The following is an 18546-nucleotide window of genomic DNA, read 5'->3' as shown; positions in this document are numbered from 1 at the left end:
GGTTGGTGGTTAGTTTCCTCAGGTGGGGTGGATTTGTGCTGGGGGATTTTGACTGATGACCTCATTATTTTCAAAATCCTGGCTACTGCTGATATAATACAACTGACATTCACGAACACAACATTCAGAAATGTGAAGGGGTTCCTTCTCTGTCACGTTAATCTGACACTGTAAACGTGGATTAAGTAAAGTAAATAGTGGGAGTCAGCTGGTCTTCCCCTACGGAGTATCTATATGTCCGACAGTCCGTGAACGCAGCAGTAACATGCATAGTAACCGGGGCGGTTCTATGTTTGATAGCGCTGGGCGTGGGCTCGACACTCCTCATCCCCGCTGCTCTCTGTGGAAGCACATTGTTCAACGCGGGCTCATTTTACCCAGAACCAATGAATGCCTCGGTGCATTGTAGCTACTGAAAACTGAACACTTTATCGGATATAATAAGGTGTAGATATCCGAAGACGGCGGGAAGCGGACCAAGAACATTTTGTGTCCTTCTGAATACAGCGGAGAGGCAACAGAGTTGAAAGATTTTTTTTCTTCTTCTTCTTCTTCTTCTTCTTCTTCTCCGGTAGACGAAACGTCGCTCTTGCAGCTAATTAGACCTCTGCTTGTTGTAAGTATGCAGCTCACATTCCTGTGTCCGAAATATGTTGGCAGTGGCTGTTTCTGTCCTAATGGTACCGCTTAAAAAAAAATGCTTTCAATTTTTTTTTTTTTTTTTGGGAGGGGGGCACCGCTGGAGATTGCGGTCCACAGTTTAAGCACGTTAGCTAGCTATCATTGCATTTTAATTCACCGCCCCGGCGAGCTTTTTTTTATCTGTCGGGCTCAACAACTCAGGGGTTGCGTTCAAGTCCCGGGCTCCACGTAACGTTTGACGGTGTCGCACAGCTCGTGGATGTCGCCCACACCTCGTGGATGTCGCCCACACCTCGGGTTTATCTGTTGTGATAAACAGTCTCCCTTGAGTTCGGGTGCTGTAACGTTAACTTGGTTATGGGAGGAAAAAAACTCACAGCGCCCGTGGGTTTCCCCATCACCTCGTTTTGAAAAAAGAAACCGAAGGTATGCAAATGTAAGCAATAGCTGGGGATTTACTTTCTGTCGCATGTATTTTTTTTTTGGTATTATTTTTACACCATTGTAAAGACACTGGAGTACGAGGTTGCCGCTGCCGATAGTGGCCACACAGACGAGTACGTTAGGGTGACGCCCCGTCACACTGAGTAAAAACTGAATGTATCACTGCGGAAGTTAGATTCCATTACAAGGCATTTATAGAGCTGACTGGGGTTTATTTATTCTCTGGAAGCTCGCTGTTTAAAACTGTTTAGTGAGTTTGAAAATGGGAAAAGATTGCAATGACGACTCTAATTTTCCATCATTCAAAAATATGGCCATAGGGGCTATTGGACTAGAGAGGAAACAATTCACCCATCCCAAGCTGACGTAAGTCTTTGGCAGAAAGCATCGTTTTCATCACTCAAATTAGTAGTAGCATTCAGGTTGGAGCCTTCTTAGAAAACAAAGCAACTGTTGTGTTTATTGTTGGCTTATTGGCATATGATTGTGCCTGCTGTCCATGTCTCCTCTTTTTTTTTCTTCTCCACCACAATATCACTGTTGCTGTCCAAAATATGAGTAGCATGTACAACTGTGTAGTGCTTCCATGATCCTGTAGGATGGAGTACACACGACTACTTCCGGTATTAGGGGTCCAGTGTTAGTCGTGTGAATGTGACATCAGCTTTGGTTGCGTTGTTCAGAATTAAGGCAAGAATTTAGGCAGCTGGAAAGCAGCTGGAGAAGGTCCAGCCAGTGTTAGAGGTGTGATGTTAATCTCCTGTCCTTTTCTCTGGACAGCTGTAGCCGGGGTGGTGCCCAGCCGCTTGCCAAAATAAGTGTGACTCTTCTGGAGACCAAGAATTAGCAAATCTCAAACTTTTCATACAATTTTCACCCGGAGGTAAATGTGTCAGTTTGAGACGTATCGATGGCGTAGGATCTTTATGCTTGCAAGTATATACTATAGTATGTATGTATGTATGTATGTATGTATGTATGTATGTATGTATGTATGTATATATGAGTATGCTTTTGTGCATACTTTTGTTTTTGAAAGTGTTTACATTTTTGCGTTATTTTCTGTTAAAGTGGACCCAAACAACTTTCAACTTCTATGACCTCATGATTTAAATATGGTCTATTTATGTGTTCATACTGGGAAGTTTATTTACCTAAAAAAATAATAATAATCTAAAAATAGTTACTGATGTCTCTTTCCCTATGTTAGTCCATGGGAAAAACTGTTTTTGGCAACACGTGATAGACCCTGGAATTGTAATTCCACCATTTGGCCACTATGTCAAATCTGTTCAATGCCTTACGCTCTTCCTGGAGGTTTAGATTGTACCCGTTGGCATAGTGAAAATAGGGTTAGGCACTGATGTCAATGTTGTAATATCAGACTAGATATCATTTTAGATTCTTTTTTAAATATGGCATAAGTGTTGCCTTCCCGGTTTTAAAGGTTACATGATTGTTAAGTGATGTAATTTTTCTGATTTTACCAGACCAGATTGTAGTATTTTTTTTTTTTTACATTTGCCTATACCCACTTCATATGTACACTAAGGCTGTAACCGAATCAAAATGTAAAAATCAGACTTGTCTGTTTTACGTTAAAGATTTGACTATTTGTTCCTTTTTTATGTTGTGTGTGTTCGTGTTCGTGTTCGCTCCTCCATGGCGGATACACTGCCATCAGCTCTAAGTCTGCTTGGTGCAGGGTAATGGTGTCTTTACAGCACTCCTCGCCCATAAATCGCCTTCCCGATGCCGTGGGCTTAGTGCTTGCTGTGTCAACTGGGTAAAGTCAACCTAAGAAAGTGAGCCATTCTAAACGCGTATGGTGTCATACTCGTATCTCAATATTGTAATTGCCGCTACGTGTTTAGGTGAGGGAGGTTGGTTTTAATTATTTCTTCTTTGGAGAATTAACTGAACATTTGTTGGGATCTTCTACAGGTTGACTGGCAGCTAAGGTTATGTGACCCACAATAGGCTTTCTGTTTAGAGTGTTTTCACATGCACTACCAAACTAAAACAACTGGACAAGATTCACTCATTATTCAGATTTGTAAAAATTAACAATAAAAATGATAACACCACTGATGATTTTCATTTTATAAGCCCCATGGCTCCTCTAACTGGCGGGTCTTTGTGTGGAGGTCAGCTGGCCTTTTCATCTCTGCTGCTGCCGCCAACATCTCACCCAACCCGAGAAGCTGAAGGCTGACCCAGTGGGGAAAAGGTCACTTGTAGTCCAGTGCCTTTTTAAGAGCAGCTTGTTTAAGCATGCACATATACACAGATGCACACAGCAACTCTTTACATAAATGTTTGTAAGGGAGAACATGTGGGGTGGAGGAATTGTTTATTAAGGGATTTTCTCTGAGCAAAATCACAGTTTCATTTAAGTTTGGGTATTCTTCCTGGCTTCCCACCCTAGAGGAGGTCTTGAATGGATAGTGCCTGTTTTAAAGGGTTATAGTCTGGCAACTAGATTTATCAATGAATTGATAGACTTCATAAGAATAGCTTGAAGTCCTCACTTACTTGTGTTTCATTGGCCTCAGAGAGTAGAAGTGTTTCCTCAGCTGCCGGTCAACGCTTATGTTTGGATGCTGTTTAGGAGGATGATGTCATTGGAGAGCGGGTGGGGGGTCTTGGAGTCTCAGTATTCGACCGCGATACCTCCCTAGAGAGGGTCTTCTTACCATCATTGCTCCATTAAAAATCTATTATCTCTGCAGTGGGCTTGTGGCTCTGCTAGTATGGATTCTTTAACCAATTAAGAATTTTAATGGAGAGCAGAATGCATGTTGTGGAAGATGGCCATTCATGTGCCCTGCTTCTTACATCATGTGTTTTTGAAGTGAAAAAGTGAAAGGTGTTTATTGACAGTAGTGATCAGAGCCATGCATCTGAATTAGCTAGGAAAAAGCATTTTCGTTATTGATTTCAAAATACATTTTTCAGTTCCCAGGTCGACCCCTCCCTCCTGTGGTTTTCTCTGCCTTTGGCATATAGTAAAAGTAGCCCTCTCCCTCAGACACTCTCCTCCCATCACCCCTCTCGCTGCTCCATACTTGCACCCTCCGTAAGCTGTCATGTAAGATTATCCTCTTGGTCCAGGCGGGGCTCTAGGGTTTCAAAACGAACTGTTAATTTCCCAGGCTGGAGGTGGCGAGCTATAAATAACCCTAAACACAGACATACTGTATAGTGCTCCTTCATCAAAAAGGGAAAAGCTACGCAAAGATTATTGGGTCTTTGGGAAGGAATAGGTCACCGACTTGTAGATGACACAGCGGCCAGAGCCTGTGTCTGAGTTGAGTATTTGGCACAGTGGTAGCAGGAAGTTACTCTATTAACCTTTATTGAGCTGACTTGTTAGTGCAAGTCACGTTGCGTGACTTCATCGTGCTTGTATGTAATGTTTTTACAGGTGCACTTTCTGGGGCAAAAAATTGCAGGTTAACCATGCACTGACGGGTATTACTGTACAATATGGAAACTCCACTATAGGGGCATAATCGTGTGTGTGTGTGTGTGTGTGTGTGTGTGTGTGTGTGTGTGTGTGTGTGTGTGTGTGTGTGTGTGTGTGTGTGTGTGTGTGTGTGTGTGGAACCTAAAAAAAAAAATAAGTTTGACAAAAAGTTGACAAATGCTTCATGTGTGGATGACATTTGTAAGAAGATTGATTGTGATCCCCAGCGGCTATGTCCTCATCCCACCTCTCTGTCCACACAAAGACCAGCTCTGGATGAGCCCTACTGACAACAAGTGGCTCCTGGAAAGCGACAGCATCACTATCAATGATTAATTTAGCTATTCATCTCCATATGTATGTGTGGATTATTAATCAGCTGCTGACTTGGCCTAGTTTGAGAAGAGATGGCACGGCTGTCTGTTTTCCTTCTTCCAGTCTCCCAGTAGCGGGCGCGGGAGTGTTGAATTCCCATTGTAGGCTGTACATTTCAATTGTTTGGCAGGTGTACACTTGAGATCTGGTTATGTAGAAGAAATGCGGCAACCCACCGTCTCAGAATCTGGAGATCTGTGGGTGTGTGAGAGCGTGCAGGTGTCAATCTCCATTTTTCTCTTTATTTGTGTCTGTCCTATATTTTTCATCTCATCAGTTCAGTTTAGTGCACTTTATTGGCGTAAAAGTTCCTCAACAATATAGAACAGGCTTCTACTTAGGATTTAAGTGTTGGTACATTTTCACACATATTTGTTATTAAAATGTATGCGTTTGAATGCATGAATATGTCATGATGAACATTTATCATTGCTTTGGCATACTAGGGAAGCAGGGATCAAACTTAAACATGAGTAATATTTGGGGGTATGTGTCTATGCTGGAAGGACTGAGAAGATCTGATAAATCAGTAAACATTACTTTTATTATAGATTAGTCTCTCAAATTGTGTGTAATCCATGCTATTGTGAAAACCATCACTCAATTAATTAATTAGGCAATCAACAGAAAAATAATTAACATAATACCGTTGACCTAATTTTGATATTTGAAACCCATTATCAAGCAAAATTGCTGAAGTACGGCCGGACCAATACTGGATGTTTGCTCTGCCAATGCTAGATGTGTCTGTGTTTCTATCACTGATGAAACATAATCGGTACACGTCATTCCCTGAAAGGCCACTTTTGCTAATCCCAGTGACCACTCTATAGTTTAACATGTTATTTTGTGCCATCATATTAAGCCAGCTCTGGTGTCCCTGCTCTGGGTTGAGCTCGTTGCCTACAGTGACCAAAAGGTGTTCCAGCGTCTGTCTGCCCAGCACAAGTCTCTCCGCACTGCTGCTGTTTATTTGGTTAAAGGAGGCTGTGAGGAGCGCGGCTGGCTCTGTGGCTCTGCCACGATCTCTGTACTCCAACCAAGGTGTGCTGCACTGTGTACCAGGTTGATTTATTTACAGTGAGGGAAAGGCAAGCTACATGTTTGGCCACAAGATGGAAAATTCAGGATAATTCCTCACCTGTTGTGCTTCAGAACTATGGCCGCGAGGGTGTTTTTACAAGGAGGCCATTGTTGATATTGGTGACGGTGTTCAAAGCTACCTGTTCCGTTAAGGCGAGCAATAGCTTATGGGCTGCAGGAACGCGTGTGTGTGTGTGTGTGTGTGTGTGTGTGTGTGTGTGTGTGTGTGTGTGTCTGTCTGTCTGTGAGCAGCTAAAAGGCTGTGTTCTGTTAGCAGGTCTGCTTGTCTCTGTCAATCATTAACAGGCAGCCTTAGTCTTGGCTAATCTTAGTATGTACCCACATCAGCACAGTTACACGCAGTACAGACACAATTAAAACAACCTTTTTACAGAGGTACGCCCCCGTTTTGCCAGAGACAATTATAGGTGCATTTCTGTTACTTTTCACTCTGTTTTCTTTGGATGCTTTGTTTGTTGTCCTTCCATTAAACTGTCCAGGGGCTGTGTTCATGTCACCTGTTACTCCTCTCTTTCTACAGTTGAGTTTAAGATTCACTTCAGGTGTGTGTGTGTGTGTGCTCTCTTGGGAGACAAAGCCCTAATAAAAAGGGGTGTATGAGTTCTGCTCATTCTCCACGGCTCTGTCGTGAGCAAGGAGTTTGCGTAACAGTGCTACGTTGGAGTGCACTTTATGTTAGGGATGACAGTTGATGCCCTGGAAAAGGTAAAACAGCATATGTGACCCGTGGTGCCCCTGAAATCCTGACAGATTGATTACACACTCCAGCAGGTGGGGTGGGTTAGTGATTTTCTTCTTGAGCTCACTTAAGGAACATTCAGCAAGAGAATGAGACTCTTGTCGATGAACAGACCGAGATGTTTAACCCTGTGTGACCTTATTTTACTCTGACGTACGGGACAGGAGACATACTACTTTTGAGGAAGAGATTTTTAAGACTACTTTAGGCTGATGCAGATGTTTTAACTGTTTTAATATGATTCAGATGTCATTTCTGTAAGTTTGTGTTGAAAGTGGCAAAGACACTGTTTAATTAAATTCAAAGTGCAAGTGCATGACAATGCCTGAAGTCGAGTTTCTGGTCACTACTGTCAAACTGAAAGTGAAACTAAACTGCCCCTCCTGGGTTGATCAGGAATTCCAGTGATTTTCCTCTGACCTCTGATATCAGAGATGGCATTGCTGTGATGACATCACCCGACTACTCATTGTTGTCTGCATGATGTCAAACTGAAGCTATAACCGCAGGAGGCTCCAGCTCTTGCGCAATGGGCTTCCAGCATGAATGTGGTTAGCCGTAGGTTTGGTCATCTTACAAAGTCTCCATGATGGCCTCAATTCTTTCTGATTCTGACTCATGTACAATCATGTCTACCAGAGGGCTGGTACCGGGTCATGTTTGGATCATAGATTTGGTTTCTTTGTGGTAAATTTGTAAATAGCTGAGTCACACTTTGCCCCTGTATGTAGTGGAGTGAACACACCCTTGTTAACCGTTGATTCAACACGCCTGGAATCTCCCTTGCCATCAATGTTGTAAGGGTGCTGGGGATGTCAGGGGATCTCTCTGTGAGTGTCTTTGTATTGTCTTTTGTGGCTGCATGTGTGGTTCCAGCTGACTCGATAGTTGGCATTGTGAGGGCATGTTCTGCAAATTCCCAATTATTTTTTTTGCAGGCCTGGTCTTTCTGGTAACATACTAGTTGTTCTTCACTGCTAATCTCCACCTATATGAAGGTGTAATACCCAACCATTCTAGAACATCTCAACCTGAGAAAATACCCATTCACTACTAAATTATTTCAAAACCTGCTTTTGATAAATGGTTTATTTGATGTTAAGCACTGTGAGTATTAAAATACACATTCAAAGGCAAAGTTTTTTGATAATGTTTTTGATGACTAAGCAGACTTTTGCATGTCATTCCAAGTTCTTAACATTGTACCTGTCCATTTTGGAACTGCTCTACTTTTCCTGTAACTTTCAGTTACCCTCGAGGTCCATGACATTATGTAAATTCACCTGTGTTGTATAAGTTTTAACCTTCAGAAAATGGACATCACTTATGTTTTCTCAAGAGACAGACCAGTTTCTTTTATAACATGCCTTGATTTATAGTCAGGGCCGCCCCGTTACATCGACTCGACCTCTTAAGTGGCTTCAGTGTGTCCACAGGGGACAACTGTAGGCACCTGAAGTCATAAAAACCTTTTTTGGCCTCTCGTTCTGGTACTATGGATTGAACCCTATGGAAATAGCAGGTCATCGCAAAAAGCCTAGCTTTGTTTGTAATAGTGCAGAGTGATGGGTTGAAAGAAAATATGATACAGATCCTTTTGAAAGATATTTAACTTTTTACACATTTAACTTGACATTTTTGCACTGGTGTCTGTCACCATGTGTTCAAAGGAAGGCATCTGTATTGTGAAGTCTGAGTGACGAGGACCAGTCGGCCGGTGTCATGCCCCTTCTTTTCTGCCTCGCTGTCGCAGACGCACTCTGCTGCTCACACTGAGCGTGAGTGCATTGGAACACTGAGTACCTTCAGCATATTTTTCACATTCCGCTTTGAGGGTCTCAATCTTAGCTCCCACCACACACACTCACTGTAGAACACACATACACAAAAAACACTGATGTTTCCAACCACTGGGCAACGATGGTTGTGGGCTGCATCATAGCAATCCATTGGCAGAGAATAAATTGCCTGTGTCTGTTGTTCTGCTTAAACCCAGTAATGTATGCTTCTTGGCTGTGCTAACCTGCACCTTTCTCCCTTTTTCTCCCCTCCAGCAGTGGTGTTTGTGTGGTGAGCAGCAGCGGCAAAGATGACGGAGTATAAGCTGGTGGTGGTGGGAGCTGGAGGCGTGGGCAAGAGTGCACTCACCATCCAGCTAATCCAGAACCACTTTGTGGATGAATATGACCCAACCATAGAGGTACGAATCTCCTCTGTCCTACACATGTTCATGTTCTACACATTGGTGTTTGGGTGGGAAGGTAAACAATGGTTGGTTTTATTGTTTATTAATAATAATTTCCAGCTCCCCTTTAGGGTTGGGTACCGAGAACCAACACGCCCGGTACCTACCGGACCGAAAAGCAACGCAGATTTCGGTGCTTCCTTCCGGTGCCTGAGCCGATTTAAATACTTTTTTTTTTTTACACTACTCTGTAAAGTTGCACGGTATATAGATACTAAAAAGGTAGCACGGTACCCGCACGCTAAAAACGATTATTAAAATAGCGGATCAGAGCACACTCGTTGCTCTGCTCTCTGTCTGCCTCCATGCAGAGCGGGGCTCGAGGGGGCGGGGCTTCCAGCGCTCACACACACAGCGCGCGCACACAGAGATCGCTGGAGACACGAGCACGAGCTTTTGAACGTCCGTCCTCAGCTTGCTGGAACAAATCTCTCCAGTTGATATTAATGATGACGTTTAGTCCAGTAAAGCAGCAGTTTGTAGAATCCAACAGTCTCCGAGTTCAGGCCACCTGACTGTTCTTTTTTTTTTTTAAATATAGATTTTTATAGTTTGAAGTTAAAAGGTTTGAGGCTGTAGTTTGAAGTCAAGTGTTGTATATGTGTTTATTTATTATCTAGTATACTAAAATTGCTAAAATTGCCTTGTCAATAAAAAAGTATCGGTTTAGGCACCGGTATCGTTTTAAAAGTATCGGTTTAGCACCGGTATCGGAAAAAAGCCAAACGATACCCATCCCTACTCCCCTTTGTATTTGTGCGTGGTTGTCCACCACTTTTACATATATGTGGTAGAAATGCATGCAATAATTAAAACCCTTTAATAAGAAAGTCCAACCCCACAGTCACTCCTGAACAATATTGTCTGGGCCCTACTGAGAAAGCAGCTCAGTCTAAATCAAGTTAATTGAATTAATCAAATGTCTGTTTCAATTCTCCAAATGGTCAGGCTTGAAAGAAATTCCTGATTTTCTTTTAAGAAGAAATGTGTGCGCTTCTGTAATTCTTATATTTTCATGAAAACAATACATCGAAAAATATTGCAGACATTGTGAAGAAGAGAGCGAAGCCAGTGAGAATGTTTTCTCCTCTTCTTCCTTCACTCTATCCCTCTCTTTCTCACCACGCCTGCCTCTGACCAGACAATGTCCTTTTTGTGTATTGGCATTCCTGGCCCCTATGCTCTGACAAACAAAGGGACAGCACTCCGTGTTTTTGTGGCTGTGTGTTGGAAGGCTAAACATTGGCTCCGATACCCTGTTCTTCTGATTTCTAGCTGTTCATTTTATCCGGCATTGGACAGTGAATTGTTAACAGATACCAGTTGATAGACATTCAATCAACATCACATCTTTGTTTTATATATGGACATGCTGCTTATTACTCAGTGGCAAAGGATGTAACAACCTCAGTTGCCTCAAATTCCACCTGAGCCCTCTGTTTTGTGCCTGACTTTCGTTACAGGTTGCTCACCCATACATCCTTACCACCTCTCCCAATCTCTGACTTTCTCCCTTTTTCTACAGGACTCGTACAGGAAACAAGTTGTGATTGACGGGGAGACCTGCCTGCTGGACATCCTGGACACTGCAGGTCAGGAGGAGTACAGCGCCATGAGGGATCAGTACATGAGGACAGGGGAGGGTTTCCTCTGTGTCTTCGCCATCAACAACACCAAGTCCTTTGAGGACATTCACCAGTACAGGTGTGTATGAGAGTGAGGCGGAGAAAGAGGGTTTGGGTTTAGGCTGCAGGGGTACCACAAATTGTGACATGGATGTAGAGCATTGTGAGATATGTTGTTGTCGATGTGAAAAGTATTCACCCTATTCACAGACCAGTTGGGGTGGAGGACAGAGACAAAGTCATTTATGTTACTTCTCTTCTAAGCTTCTGTGTATATTCAGTGTGTGTTGCAGGGACTCCCATGAGGTCTTGATAGAGAGGGGTGTGTATGCGTATGTGTGCCAGCTCGCTGCAGTAGTTGGGTGATGTCATGCTGTAGCGTTTAACACAGCTAAAGAAAGCTTAGCCCCCAACTGGAGGATTACAGCACGATGCCAATGAAATCGATCCTGACTCAATTAGAGGAGCGGAGAGAGGTAGCACTTTCAAGGACAGGGAAGGAGAAAAGAGGGGGAGGGGGGATAGATTCAGCTGGAGATGACAGTGTTCGCTCTCTTTGCCACATTTTGTCTTTCTCATCACATTAGGCACCCACTTGCCAGTCTTGCATGTGGCAAGTAAAAAAGGCTGCATATTAACTTTGCCACCTCCTCTACAAGTTTGCAGTTTTTTGTGTTTTGTTTCTTATATTCATATTTGTTTGGCTTGCTGCCATTGCAGTCTAGCCTTTTTTTGAGCCCGGCTGATAAAACTGCTGATATCACTGTAAAACCATTGTGTACCTTGTGGAAGCATGCAGGGATCTTTCATTGGATACTAGAATAGGTGGTGGTCCGGTTAGAGCTGTTGAGTTTTTTTTTAAAGATCTGTGGTCGTTTTACTGACAAAAATAGTCCGAGGCATTTCCGCAAAACCTCTGCTCCATTGGCACATACTTGCATGATATCTGCATAAAACTGGGCAGTGCATCTTGATTTGTTTTTTTTCCCCTTTTTTAATTAAAACCAGCCGGCATTATTAGACCGAATGCACCAAGACTATATCGTCTTTTATTGTTTGCTGTCATTTTTAATATGCCTGTTAGACTTATAAATAGCTGCATCAACCACATATAACAAGGGGATGGTTGAAACATGTCTGCTTTGACATCAAGACTCAGAGCAACTGTGGTCATGAACACCATTTGCAGTGTTGACTGCAGGGCAGGGCTGACTGTAGCGGATGCATCCTGCTGCACTGTGGCTTCGGGAGAAGAAGGGCTGAGCTGATAGATTGATCTGACCCACTCCTCTCTGTCAGTTCCCCCTAGCTGCCTAGCGTTTGGCGCTGGCTGCTGTAGTGATGAGGTAATGCTGTTCGCCGCCTGCCTGTTGTCCATCCCTCCCCCTCCCTCCCTTCCTCTCCACATCCCTCCTTCAGCAGTGCAGCACAGCCCAGCACCGGCGGGCTCTGGCGCTTCCTCAGGGTCCTAGAGCTCCCTGGGTGGTTTGCTCTCCAGTGGTGGAGCTGCTGTTGTTTATGAAGCAGGGAGGATCCCAGGCAAGAGATATGTCACTGACTAGATGCAGTGGCCGGGTTCGGGTTCAGGAAACGCCCAGTTTTTTACAATTCAATGTCAATTAATGGACATTTTCTTGTTCTGCAATTCACAGAGAACAGATCAAACGTGTAAAGGACTCAGATGATGTCCCAATGGTGCTTGTGGGAAACAAATGTGACCTCCCGGCACGCACGGTGGACACAAGGCAAGCCCAGGAACTCGCCCGCTCTTACGGCATCCCTTACATCGAGACCTCTGCCAAAACACGACAGGTAGGCATTGAGCAAGAAGAACACACCGACAACACTATACATGCACTTTGTTCTTCAGTTCTATTTCACACACACACACACACACACACACAGACACGGTTCATTCCCATCCAGAGCAGGCATAAATTGTTTTTAAGATAACATTTTTATTCACAAGCCACCACTGGTAAAATAGACAAATCATACTTCATTTAAAACATTTGTTCGAAAAGTCATCAAATTAAATAAGTTACATTAGTTATTCCATTTTTTCAGGATAAAAACTAATTACAAAATAACATGGTAGCTAGTAATCTGCAGCCCATCACATTACAAAAGTAACCTTCCCAACATTGCTGGAGGTCCACAGTCTGAATTCCGTTGCTCCGAAAGTAGATGAGGCGATGGTCCTGAAAGATACCCTGGTTTTAAGAGGGAGGAGTACGCCGAGGGGTATTCAGTGGTTGCTATCTGCAACCTCACCGCTAGATGCCACTTAATCATACACACTGGACCTATTCATTTTTCCTCCCATCTTTGCAAGCCACAAAATGCAGATTCTATGTAGATTTGAACTCGCCCTGTGCTCCATCATACTGTAGTAAACAAGTTATCACAGTGTCCCAGTATAGGCTCTGCGGTTTTACACATTATACGCGTATTCATGCCCATGAAGAGCAGTGAATGGCCCGTGGTATGATGTTATTTGTGTTGCTGGAAATATTTGATCATGCCGCAGGCAGTGACTCATAGCCAGGTTACCTTGGCTTGAGAGCAGAGCTCCAGTATGTGAACGGCTTCATCAGGACAAGTCGCTGCACAGCTCCCACTGTCTCTGACTCACTGTCACACACTAAGGAGGAACATACAGTCGCTCGCATTCATCATTGCACCCGCAGAAAGTCCGTCATTCAACCAGAAGAGTATGTAAAGAACTGAGTGACTGACTTCTTTTTAGTGACAATGATATTTTGACTAACAGTGTCTGAAATATCCAGGTTGCCATGGTGATGTTACCAGGCCTCTCAATGTTGAGTACACCTGAGAGGTTTGCCGTCTTTTATAAGGGGTGTCTTCAGTGTACTCCAATTAACCAGATCTTTCTGCAACCTGTGTGTGTGTGTGTGTGTGTGTGTGTGTGTGTGTGTGTGTGTGTGTGTGTGTGTGTGTGTGTGTGTGTGTGTGTGTGTGTGTGTGTGTGTGTGTGTTTACAGGGAGTAGAGGATGCCTTCTACACACTGGTTAGAGAAATCAGACAGCATAAGCTGAGGAAGCTGAACCCACCTGATGAGAGCGGGCAGGACTGTATGAGCTGTCGCTGTGTGGTGTCGTGATGCAGGTGAGACATATTTCCAGAAATCTATTTTTATTCTTTGACAGTTACACAGTGATATGGAAAGTCCAAATTGGTCTGTTATACTAACATCGGCATGTCTTCTTTTATGCGTTTGACTTCTCATTGTGACTAAAAATAAATGTGAAACCTCAGTTTAACTTCTCACTGTGTCACAGTTTTCCCAGACACAATAAAATGGCACTAACATCGCTCTCTCTCTCCCCTCCCCCCATCTGTCATTTTTTTCCCCAGCTGACTGTTGCATGCTGAGGAGAAATGCTACGGCGCGTAGTGGCAGCATGGACTTAAAGATAGAAAGTTAAAACAACTCAATGATGAAACATAAACTTTTTTCAAAAAGAGGAGGATTGAAGCAAAAGCTCTCAAGGAAACCACCAGAGCTGACTGAACCATAGACCTTCATGGAAAGGGGGATTTGGACTGTTGCCCATGTGGCTATCTGAACTAGTCCGGTCCGGCCCCTTTCTTTTGGTCCACGTGTCGACCTGTGAGCAACACCACTAATGACTCTTTGTCAACTCCAGTGTGGTCCCGCTGGATGGCTCAACAAGTTTCCTGCTAACTTATTGTTTTCAGTCTCAACACTGGTCTTAAAGGGGGTGTCTCTGACCTCCTCCCACCTTGAAAGCCACTCCACTCCCCCTGCCTGGCCACTGGAAGAACTGACTGACTTAAATGGAAAGGACTGGAACATGAATACTCCCTCCCCCCCCACCCCACATCGCCCTCTACCTGCCTTTGGTTTCCCTTGAATGGCTGTGTAGAGTAGACCCTTCATTATACTGGATACAGGGGGTGGAGGCTGACATGGGAATGACTATAATTTGTTGTTTAACTGTTAGCCTAGCTGTACAAAATCTTTGATTTGTTTTTTTGATATGAAACGTTTTGTTTGTGATTGCAGAATTTGAAAGTCACAGAGCAATATGTGAGTAAGGGCGTTTATTACAGATGACACCTGGCTTGACATTTTTCACGACCTGCCTGACATAGTTGGAATTTCTTGATATGAAGATAGATAAATTTCCAGAATTCAGCTGCCTTCTCTCCTTTTAAATGTTTTATTTGCTACAGTCAGAGTTGTCTTTGTGGAATAATAATAATAATAATAGTAATGGCTAATGTACGTAGGTTCTGGTGCGATAAGATTATTTACTGTTCAATTTACACAACATTTTGGGAATTAACCACCTCTCATTGCTACTTGTTTTACTTTGGCCTGGGAAGGGGTTTGTGTCTGTAGGAAGGTTGCCTGTAAAAATAGGAGGAAAGCCCTGCACTTGTACATTCATACAATGACGGGTTATGGTTTTAGACAAAATGACAACCGGTTGATTTTTCTTGCATATAATTACGGTAAGTGTATGCTGTTCAGCTCTTATTTACCACATGGTGATAACGGCTATTTTTAGATTGCAAGAATCACTCCTCGTGGATAATAAGGCTCAGGAATCAGGGTCCAGGAAAGTCTCAACAGTCACCAATTAGCTTTGCAGAGTGTAATGCACAAAGTCCTGCCTCAGAGTCAAACTTCAGTTTTTCCTCACACCATGCTCTCCTCAAACTGCTCCTCTTTCTCTGCCACCTCAGTTTTGCAATGGAACAAGAACAGGTCAGGTGCTACTCATGTCAGAACCATACTTACTGTATATCTGGGACTATAGTGTGTAATAGGTGATGGATATTGGGTTATGGGAGTGCGTCGCTTTGTTAAATTAATACTGACTAGCTTGTGCTCTCCACAACTGCGTTACTTTGCTGCCTAAATGGAAAAAAGACTGCTCTGGATTTACTTCGCCTTATCTTTTAGCTAGTTTGTACTTCATGTATGCAGCGAGCTCTGCCTGAGACGAATATGTGTTCTGCTGGCTGCATTGTTTTGTTTGTTTGATTATGTGTGCAACTAAAAAAAATAAAAAATAGAAGTGTGCTGAGTTTAGACATGCGCTGTATAGAATTTGAACTCCCTGAAAACACTACACTGATTTTTAAAGAAGGGGGTTTTCTGTCATAGCATGTGCCTCTGAATGTGACCCTTTAGCAAGACTGTAAAACAACAGCATAAGAGCCCAGTTTATGCCCGGTTGTCTTGCCGCCATGTTCTTTTGAAGTTTCCTTCTCAATACATTGGAACATGTGATGATGATTACTAGAAATTGATACTTTAAGTCGAGGTTATACTTGGAACAATTCAGAGAATTTGGTCATGTATGATACTGTCTAGAGTTCCAGACACTCCAGGCAGGTTTTAGCAACAAGCTTCAAATGCAAACCTCAGAGAAAATCCCAGACTTCTTCCACGAAAGACGTCGCATGTTATTTTTGATTTTATCTCCTGTCAAGGGAAACAAAATGTTTATTTCTAACCTAATTTGATTTTGTACAGTTAAAGGTTCACTCATAATATGGCTTAAAGAAATATGATCAGTCTGGTCAGTGTGGATGGTTGTCGCGTTGTTTTAATCAGTTGAGTGTTCATTTCTCTGCTTGGAGGAAGGATATGAACTGTGAATGTGTTTTGAGTCTTTAGATATGTTTGAAAGAAGCCTCATGTTTAAAATATTGTAATAATGCAGGAGTGGATGCTTGGTTCCACTTTTGGCTGTGTTGTTCCTAACTTTTATTTTTTCACCCATTGTGCTCACAAAAAAAAAGTGTGGCGTTTGTAACCTGTAATTACAGTCCTGATAGTATGCTTGTCCTCTCCCTGTCAATCTTTAAACAGTACATCCATGGTAATACATAGAATTCCACAAGTCTTTGTATTCAAATTCCTGTTTCATTAACTATCTGCATCATGTTGCCACAGGCATACTCCAGCCAGCAAACAATAAGTATACATGTCAGAAAACCTAGAGAGCATGACGGAGACTGTACGGACCAGAGGGAGTTTTGCACAAGGATACAGTGGGCTCAAGGGCTTGTTTCTCCCTTGCAAAATGTGGATGGAGGCTTGGAAGGAATTTATGAAAATGACAACTGTTTAGCTATTTAAGATGTATTTACTCTTCGAAAATGTGGCAAATGTATTGCAGGACAGGAATAAAGATGTCAAGATAAAACCGTGTCTTTGGTTCCTCAACTATCAAACTTTCACATCATGTTGCTCTCAAATACGAGATTTGCTGCCACCTGCAGGCTGCTATGTGTATCATACCTGAGAAGGAAAACACAGAAGGGGAAAGAATTTATTTACAGAAAACTTGAATAATTTACTGTATGTAGCACTGTGGCGTAAACTCAACTGAACTATAGCAATGTTCCTGGCAAACACTCTGTTTGAATGGGAGGATCCAATGTACGATAATGTTTGGTTTACTTGATGGGTGCAACTGTGATCAAGGTTCAAAGGTCATAAATGTTGTGTTTACACAAGAGTTTTACCATCAGCAGTGCCAATTACGAGAGGTTTTAGGTTCCACAGGTGAATAGGACAGAACTGTTTTTTTATTTATTCAAAATGTAATTTTAAGTATTTATGTATTTCTTTGCCCAAATAATAAATTGTCATGATTTCTTCACAGACAAACTGCGTGCGAGTGAGGGAGTTAGTGTTTTGGTCACTTTCAGCAATTGAATAGGAAGGAGGAAGTATGCAGGAAATAATGTCTTGTGGAGTGATAAAAAGCAGCTCAATGAGGTGTGGCATAAGAATATTATATATTTGTAATTTTCCATATTCTCATGTTTATACGAATAAATGTTTATGCACTGAGCTAAATGTAAAGATGTTGGAGAATAACCAATCTCCACTGATAAATACAATGTAAAAATACAGAGATATGCCTTTTCTAAATAGAGTATTTGAAAGGTTTTTGGATTTGATATTTATTTTACTATGGTAATCCATATGGTACCACTGGAATGAATGGTTTGACAGCAGTCACAGGTCAAAGCATTATTGAAACATTAGCACTTTGCAAATATGACTAAGTGCTACATAAATGTAAAGGAGATTGATAATGCAAGACAGGTACTTGTACAGTAGCAAGGAGCAAAATCAGTTTGACTTATTGTATTTATTGATACTGATGCGAAAGAATAGACAGTTTCACCACCAAACAACAACCAGTGGATGGGTTCGCTATCTGTCATTAATGAACATTACTAATAATACTAATACACATTCATTGAATCACTGTCATATTCCTGTCTTGTTTGTTCAAGCCATGTTGCCTAGTTATATCTTTTTAGGGCAGATGATTTGCATAATTGTAAGGCTGTTCTGTCACAAGTGCCATAAAAGCGAGGCGGTTATCCATAAACCCAAGACAGACAGCAAGCCACCATTGGTGAGTGTTGGTGATCGAAAAGGTACACAGAAAATATATTTTCCTTTTGGATAAACTGTAATCATGCCATACTATGAGAGCGCGATTAGGAAAATGCTCCCTAAGGTAAGAACAATCATCAATAATTGAAATAAGAATCTGTTCTCCCACAAACTAACACATTGTGGAATCCGTGTATATTCTGTTCAGTGTTTGTTTTGTGTTCTATTATTTTGAAGACATATCTTCGCAAACATGTGGCCCATGAAATACATGTTGCATTGACTTACTTCCAAAGCCTTGTGCCCAGGATGGATCGATATGGTAAGAAGCTAAATAACAACGATCAATTGCTTCTGAACTTATTCAACCTGAGAAAAATTCAACAAGTGCTCTAAATTATATTGTCAGTTTAATTTCTTTCAGTTTACAATGATGGAACCACAACAAACTTGATGAGTTTAACTGGAACCATTCCTGTCAA

At 42.3% G+C, this 18546-nt stretch overlaps 1 protein-coding gene across 1 annotated transcript; it reads left to right on the top strand.

Moving 5' to 3' along the window:
• Window positions 1–8862: 8862 nt before the first annotated feature.
• hrasb (HRas proto-oncogene, GTPase b) lies at window positions 8863–14318 on the top strand (the record flags this gene model as incomplete). The annotated part of the gene is made up of 5 exons (XM_079223744.1): window positions 8863–8973; window positions 10544–10722; window positions 12296–12455; window positions 13649–13773; window positions 14023–14318. The coding sequence occupies 4 exons, from the start codon at window positions 8863–8865 to the stop codon at window positions 13766–13768; spliced, it is 570 nt and encodes a 189-aa protein (XP_079079870.1). The 3' UTR covers window positions 13769–13773; window positions 14023–14318.
• Between the last annotated feature and the right edge of the window lie 4228 nt (window positions 14319–18546).

This window comes from Taurulus bubalis, assembly GCF_910589615.1.
Source record: "Taurulus bubalis genome assembly, chromosome: 9".
Classification (NCBI taxonomy): domain Eukaryota; kingdom Metazoa; phylum Chordata; class Actinopteri; order Perciformes; family Cottidae; genus Taurulus; species Taurulus bubalis.
This window is presented reverse-complemented; position numbering and strand designations above follow the sequence as displayed.